Source organism: Selaginella moellendorffii, unplaced genomic scaffold (assembly GCF_000143415.4).
Source record: "Selaginella moellendorffii unplaced genomic scaffold, v1.0 SELMOscaffold_68, whole genome shotgun sequence".
Taxonomy (NCBI): Eukaryota; Viridiplantae; Streptophyta; class Lycopodiopsida; order Selaginellales; family Selaginellaceae; genus Selaginella; species Selaginella moellendorffii.
In genome coordinates, this window is record NW_003314329.1 from 457,447 (window position 1) to 465,022 (window position 7,576).

General features: G+C 46.5%; 1 protein-coding gene across 1 annotated transcript; it reads right to left on the reverse strand.

Annotated features, from left to right (window-relative positions):
• Positions 1 to 5,303: 5,303 nt before the first annotated feature.
• LOC9653143 lies at positions 5,304 to 7,376 on the reverse strand. The gene is made up of 11 exons (XM_002985514.2): positions 7,006 to 7,376; positions 6,897 to 6,958; positions 6,546 to 6,846; positions 6,421 to 6,496; positions 6,285 to 6,362; positions 6,101 to 6,226; positions 5,870 to 6,028; positions 5,748 to 5,813; positions 5,645 to 5,701; positions 5,535 to 5,590; positions 5,304 to 5,482 (listed from the first exon to the last, which is right to left on the reverse strand). Exons 1-11 carry the CDS (start codon positions 7,328 to 7,330, stop codon positions 5,412 to 5,414), a joined length of 1,377 nt encoding a protein of 458 aa, XP_002985560.1. The 5' UTR covers positions 7,331 to 7,376; the 3' UTR covers positions 5,304 to 5,411.
• Positions 7,377 to 7,576: the final 200 nt, after the last annotated feature.

Consider the following 7,576-nt stretch of genomic DNA (forward strand, 5'->3'; position numbering starts at 1 on the left):
TCCTTGCCAACCTTGGTAAACTTGTCAATCTGTGCTATGCTTGAGTCCCTTCAGCAATTGCCCACACAACCAGTGATTGTCCTCTTCAACAGTCACCAGCAGCAAAGACACCATTGACATTTGTAGTAAATTTGCCATAAATGTGTTTGTGTGCCACTTTGAACTTCTCCTTTGCCTTGACTCTTACCAGTAGGCAAGGATTCCCTGGTGCACGAGTTGCCAGGGAGTAGCTCTATGATCGAGACCAACTCTTCGAATGTCACTGTGGTGAACATATCATCCCACTCCAACCAAGGGCCTGAGAAGAACAAAATCCATCAATGGTCTTGCAGCTGTGATGAAACTGCAGTACCGATGCAATGTGTTCCTGTATCACCTGACCTATCACGACCACCTTCTTGCCTTTAGCAGATATATAGTTAAGTTTTTCATATTCGCGTGCGGCAAAATGCCTGTGCTCATACTCTCGGCCTTCTACTTTGAAAAACAAATGGAAACAAATGGAAGAAGGCAGAGCTCGAAGAAGGAAAGAGTTCTGTACCTTGCCTTGGTATAGTTCTCCACTGACAATAGCTGGTCGACTCCCACCTTCAAATTAACAACTAGTTAGGGAGCCTGGACTCACTTCCATTCTTACAGCTAATATTCCATCGAAGTGTCTGCTTGAAGGAGGATTGAGCTGGAACGCGTGCACATACCTCATTTAGCTGTGGCCACTGAGTTGCACAGCTAATAAGCTCGAGTCGGAGGATATCAACCATGCTCTTTCCTGAAGAACTATGTAAGGCTCGCAAAAAAAGTCCCAGCAGCTCAGTGAGTAGAAAGAAAAGTTACTGCTCTTGATTACTTCCAGTAATTACAAATGCAACTATTCTACATTGCTAGGATATAATTCCGGATGGGTTTCACGGACGTTTGAGGACACCCAGTCAAGAAAACTGTCATAGTTTTCGATGTCATCAAACTGGCCTATTCCCACTGCTTGATTTGTTACTTCGTCAGTGTAGAAGACCAGCCGCCAGAGATTCTTACTGACTTCCATGTAGAGAGTGAGCATGTGATCACATGCAAAGTGGATCACACTAGCTCTGGCCTGATGATGTTTACGCTTTGAAAACCGCACTTGCTGATCTTCAGGCATCTCCTTAATATGTTGCTTGTGAACTTTGATTGTCTGGTTCCTGAGATGTTGATCCTGTAAATACTGTCTCCACTTCTGTTGCATGTCCGAAGGGACTGCAAAGCTATATACAAAAGCATTATGGCAGCAAGTAAGAGATGAAGTATCTTACCGGGCAAACTTTCTTGGCAGCTGGTTGTTTGTCAAGAACGTCATTCTGCTGCAGTCACGAAGCATATCCGGGCACCATTGTACTGCTTGCGCCGCAGTAAACGATCTCCGGTGAGGATCATTAACAAGCAATTTGTCTGGTTCTCGCTGGATGAAATAATCCAGCGTGTAGTCGAACTAAGATGCAAACAGTCACCATATGGCATGGAAGATTAGACAAAAAACAGACTAGCACCTTCTCATGCTTGGGAGGTCCACTGCTGGAAGCATCGCCCCCTCCCAGCCGCATCCTCTTCTTAGATGGTTTGCCCTGTTGTAAAATGGGTATATAACTTGAGAGGATGAAATGCAGCCATACCTGGTGGACGATCTGAGATTGAGGATTCAAAGGTCCACTACTAGAAGCATCACCGCCACCCATCCACACCCTCTTGCTAGACGGTTTACCCTGCAAAATGGGAAAGGAGTGATTTCTACATGGGCTTCGCAACAGCGAGAATACCTGGTCGAGCTGAGACTGAGGCTGCGCATTTGGAGGTCCACTAGAGGCATCACCCCCTCCCAGCTGCGACTGTTCACCCTGCGAAATCCATGCGAAAAGTGTGATCTCGATCTCTACGTGCATTCACTGGCAAGAATGAAATGCAGCCATACCTGGTCCACCTTCTTTCTCTTATTTCTCTTCCTTCTCCTTGCCATGGCAGCAGTGGGTGGAGAGCAGGATCAGAACGCTGGAACTTGAAAGATGCCGCTAGAGCTCATCCTCGCAATCTCTCTATCTGGCAATCAAGACGCTCCCGATGATTAAATCGCGGAGAGAGAGAGAGAGATCGTGCACACACAAACCTGGCGATCCGCGTGATCGATCAAAGATCGTAGAACAAGAATCGCCGCTCTCCAGCGATCGCCCTGACCTAGATGCCGATAGAAAGCTGTGGGCGGCTGGCCGTGCAGTCGTGATCGTCGATAAAAGAGGAATCGAACCACCACAAATCGATCTGGTTATGATGGAGCAAAATTCGAATTTGTACAGCTGGGTCACTAGATACATGAATCCATTCCAATCCGTCGATGAAGTAGCCCTCTAGTTCGTTAGAGGTCACCATCCGCTAAAACGTGGCGTCCAACAGATGGACACCTCCATTCTCATGGTTTTGTCCTTTGCTGTGTGTATATCCTCATCGTTCTTCCCGGACCAAAATAAGCTTTGATCGATATGCACCAGCGCCGATGCAACGAGAGAAACCGCGGGATATTTGAATCGATGACGGTCGTCTGTTCAAATGCCACGTGGACGAATATATTTTTAAAGAGAATATTCGTGGAATAAATACTAGATTGAGCTATATTAATATTCTGCCAAATAATAATAATAATTAATAATAGAAATAATTAAAGAAACTACATCGTCCAAAATGAAAACAGTGCTTAAAGGCAAATCGTTTTTATGCGATGAGCGTGGATCGAACACACGACCTTCAGGCAGTTGGGTTTATAGTTTAAGTTAGCGCGAGCTGCTCGACCAGCGCCACGCTTCTCGGCTTAGCTGATTTTCTCCATGGCCAAATAAAGACCTAACCCTTATGCTCGATGCCAATCGCGTGTCTCGGACAAGCCAGGTTACTTGGTTTTTCTCCATGGCTAGAATCCATAGCATTCCAGCAAGCTAGAGTTTAGTTCTTCCCATTCTTTTGTCCTGGATTTTCGAATGCATGGCTAGCGAGTACGTTCGAGAGCACGGGATTTCGCTGGCGATTATCCGAGAACAAAGCTCTGGATTCTCTCCAAACGAGCTCGTGGAAATTCTGAGGTTGGTTTCACGCTTTTCTTTTCCTAGAAGATTTATCTTTATCTGTGATGAACATTCGCAGGCATCAAGGAGTGGATTTCGTGCTGCTGGCCGGCTACTTAAAGTTGATACAAAAGAACTCGTGGAAGCGTTTCCTCGAGCGCGCTCCTCCCGGCTTTTGGAGGCAAAGGTTTCTACGGAATCAAAGTCCACGAGGATCTCGGCGCTCGGTAACTTCTATCTTTCATCAATTGCTTGCAACAAGAGACGGACACGCCACAAGGAGTGTTGGAGCAAGTACGTGGTTTGATCGTTCTTTAGCCTCGATTGGTTTTTCGATGCGATTTGCTACCAACAGGGGCACGCACTGTATGTGGAAGTTGTGGCTGCACTCTGCGAAGAAAGGATTGAATGGAGTGGTGATGGAGTCCCTCGCATGCGCAAAAAAGAACTAGCTTGTATTTCGATCTTTCTATACCATTTTCCATAACAAGCATATGCATCTGCAGGCCAATTACCCCGCACTACAAAAGAGCTCTCAACGAGGACAAGGCCAAGAAAAGAGCGCCAGAGGAGCGAGCCGGTGTGGATGCTTGCCAGGAAGGGTGCAGTAGTCGAGGTAGAATTGAATGATTATTTCGCCTGCAACTCTGACGTGTTCGCTTTGTTTTAAGTCTTAGGCCCAATCGCACCCAACAAAAATTCCCGACGCAGTGACGCATCGGGGATATTTCTTGTATGGATGAGAAACGCTTCCATATCGCTCGGCCCAGGAACGAACGGAAGACTGGAACCGGGACGTGTGTGCCCAGTTTTCACGTCGTTGGTTTCTCACGTCATTGTCTCTAGTGGCGATTGTAGGTAGCGGTCCGGCAGGCCTTGCTAATCAGCTCAATAAGGCCGGACACTCCGTGACAGTGTTTGAGAGAGCAGATAGTATCGGAGGTCTTCGGTGTGCAGAACATGAAGACCGACAAAGCAGAGGTCGTGCAACGGCGAGTTAACCGCAATGTGGGAGTCGACCAGCTATTTTTGGTGGAGAACTTGTTAGCTACCAACGCAAGGTATGAAACTCTTGGAACTCTGACCATTTGTTTTTCAAAGTAGAAGGCCGAGAATACGAGCGCATACATTTTGCCGCACATGAATATGAAGAGCTTACTTGATTCGGAGCTTAAAGATGGTAACTACATATTCGCCAAAGGTGAGAAGGTCGTGGTGATAGTTGGGCTGATACATTCACACATTGCATCAGTACTGCAGTTTGTCACTGCTGCAAGAGTGTTGATGGATTTTTTTTCTTAGTTAGTCTCGATCATAGAGCTACTCCCTGGCAACTCATGCACCAGGGAATCCTTGGTAAGAATCATGAATTTTTTGTGTTGTGGGCACGCCGAGGCAAAAGGAGAAGTTTGATTGAGAAACTCAAATTGGCACACAACCACATTTAAAGCTGAGTATGCCAAATTTGCTGCAAATGTCAAGGGTGTCTTTGTTGCTAGTGACTGTCTAAGAGGACAATCGCTGGTTGTGTGGGCAATTGCCGAAGGGAGACAAGCGATTGACATTTACCACAATGCCTTTGACCTATTTTTTTCCAATATAACTACAAATCCTAAACAGGATATTCGTCGAATCTTAACGTCGGAAGAATAACCAGACAGTAATTTGGTGCTTTGGAGAAATCGGGTAGCCACGTTTTACCGGGATGGTACCCCTAACGAACTACGGCGGCCGACTAGAATGGAATCATATCCAGATCCACATTTTCAAGTTTTGCTCAATAACCAGATCTATCGACGATCACGACTATCTATCGGTATCTATAGGTCAGGGCGATCGTTGGAGGGCGGCGATTCTTGTTCTACGATCATCGCGCGGCCAGGTTTGTGTGCACGCACGATCTTTCTCTCTGTCTCTCTCTCAAGTGTCGCGATTTAATCGGGAGCGCCTAATACCGCATGCTTGTTGATCGCCAGCTCCAGCGGCATCTCTTAAGTTCGGGCGCTCTGATCCTGCTCTCCAAGGAGAAGGAAGAGAAATAAGGTCACTTCCACGAGTTTTGGTAGCCGGCCAGCAGCACAAAATCCACTCCTTGATATTTTCGATCACAGATAAAGATAAATGCTTACAGTAGGTTGAGATCAATCAGATGAGACTTACTGCTGGAATTGGAATGTAAAGTGTTGCCAGATTTACTAACAGCAACAATTATGTATATGCTTTAAGATAAGAAACTCATTTTATTTAATTATCTGGGCTAAAGATGTCCAAGAAACCTGAGACTCACTAAAAAGCAATGCAGGTAACTCAGATTCATTGCTGCCGACCTCATGTGCGTAGAGCAGCGGAGCATACTGGCGGTTGATCCTTCATCATAAACTTTGAGCGTTTTGTTGCTCCTGAAAGCATTGTGAATGTCCCCCTTTAATCTTAACACTGACGGAGCAGTACCTGAATCGTTCGCTTTCCTCCGTTTTTTCTTGAAAATCTCGGGCTCGGCATCTTCCCTGCACAACACGTCGTTAGAAAAGCCAACAAAACTGTGATAAAAAAAAGTGCACCTATGGCCATCCGATTCTCGGAAACTGTCCGCAGCACTTCTGCACACAGCAGAGGGCCTGTAATCGCTGCATTAACACTGTTATGAACAAAAAGTTGAATTACCTTCGGTGGTGGGCATCCCTCTTGCTCTTGGAAACCTGCCTCACGCTGCTGGGACCTTCCATGACACTAAAGCACAAATGACAATGTCAAGGTGGCGATCGAATTGATGATGCATAGAGTACCTCTGAACCAAAGCCTCGTACACCTCCTTTGGAGTTGGCCAGACCTTGTCGATAAGTATATGAGCTTGGCACACCCTTTCCCTGGCCACGGGCTCCCCCAACAGGATGCTCTTGAGGTCAAACTCACACATTCTTGCAAAAACCACGTTCGACTTTGAGCTGAGACAGAAAGCGCAAGATCACCAGATCAAGGAGATGAGCGATTCAAATGCACTTGCATAGTATACATACCCGAACGAAGTTCCATGAGGAATGATGCGAAACACGCGCAGATCTTTTTCAGAAAGGTCCTCTTGAAACTCAGGAGGGACTGTGTCCGGATAGTCTTCCGGGGTGAGCACTTTGACCTCCCCGGCCCTGGACACAAATATTTAAGCGAATTCACAAAGATAAGAAAAGAAAACGGGAGACATACGTCGTTGAATGTAGCACCGCGTCGAGGTAAAAGCTCCTGAACGACTTGTCTATGGGAGAAGGATTGCGAAGCATGTACCTGAACGCAAGGAAACCAAGACAAAGATAGTAAGGATAGAAGCAGAAACTGGGTTTACCAGAGTAGCTGGCTGCTGTCATGGAGCTTTTGTTTCTCAGTCACTGAAGCCTTTGCTGCTGCTTTGAGTTCAGCATCTGTAGCAGACAGAGAAGATAATGATAAACCAAAGCGCGCCATACTTACAGTTGAAGGAGCAGCCATAGAAAATATTCGCCTCTGCTTCTAGCAACATGAGCCGAGCATGCGCAACCGCATCTTCCACTTTCTCCCGGTGTGTTAGAACGTCTGGAAGAAGGCAAGGCACAAGCAAGTCCTCGATAAACGGTTCGGACTTGATGCTGCAGAGGAGCAGCTCCAGCTCTTGGTGGCTGAGTTTGCCGTAGCTTGGTGATGACTGCCGTTCAACCATTTGGACTATATCATACGAGAGGGCCTCGTAAACGGCTTGAGCTCGTTCACCAAACTTTTCACTTGAAAGATCCATCTACATGAATTGGTAAGAGACACAAAACAGAAACAAGAGGAGACACTCACCGTTTTGCGCTGAGCAAAGCGAAAAGACAGCAAAGCATCGCTGATCCTTTGAGTCGCATCTTCTACAGAAACATGAATAAGTTCAGTTCCACGATAAAACCACACAAACCCGATTCCAGAAAACGTCGAGCGAGTTGAGGGCTGCATGGGTCCTGGAGGATGTGGCGAGCAGTCTGGAAAACCTCTTCGGAGATGAAATCTTGGAAGAGATCCCAGTGTTGGTGGATGTAGAGCAAACCCAGTAAATGGGCCAAGTCTGGATCCTGAGCCACTGCATCGTACCTCGTGTTGACATATTGCCCCACCAGCCTCTTCTCCTTGGAAAACCTGCTGAGCTTGTCATACTCATTACTTATCTTGCTTAATGTCTTGAGACCCTTTCTTGATATCCGAGAACGCCGCTCCGACTCGACCCCCAGGTTTTCCATTCCCATTAGGGCTCAAGGAAGTGAGCGTGGATCGAACACGCGACCTTCAGAACTTCAGCTTCATAAAGGCGTAAACTCTAAGCCCGGCTTGCTCAAAATGAAAGAATATTCGTTGTATTAGCACGAAAACTCCCTTGAAAGGACATTGTCTTTTAGATACGCGTATGGTTTTATGGTCAGATCTTTTGTAGGCCACACTTAAGATCCTTCTCATGCCCTGGCAGCTCCAGCGGGAACTCGAAGAATTTTTTG

What these genes read in the sequence shown, in the direction of transcription:
- LOC9653143 (XM_002985514.2), bottom strand. Translation starts at nt 7,330, where the DNA reads ATGGGAATGGAAAACCTGGGGGTCGAGTCGGAGCGGCGTTCTCGGATA. An exon ending in GCTTTGCTCAGCGCAAAACG is followed by an intron (nt 6,847 to 6,896) that starts GTGAGTGTCTCC and finishes CAATTCATGTAG; the next exon opens with ATGGATCTTTCAAGTGAAAA. An exon ending in AGGGATGCCCACCACCGAAG is followed by an intron (nt 5,702 to 5,747) that starts GTAATTCAACTT and finishes CAGCGATTACAG; the next exon opens with GCCCTCTGCTGTGTGCAGAA.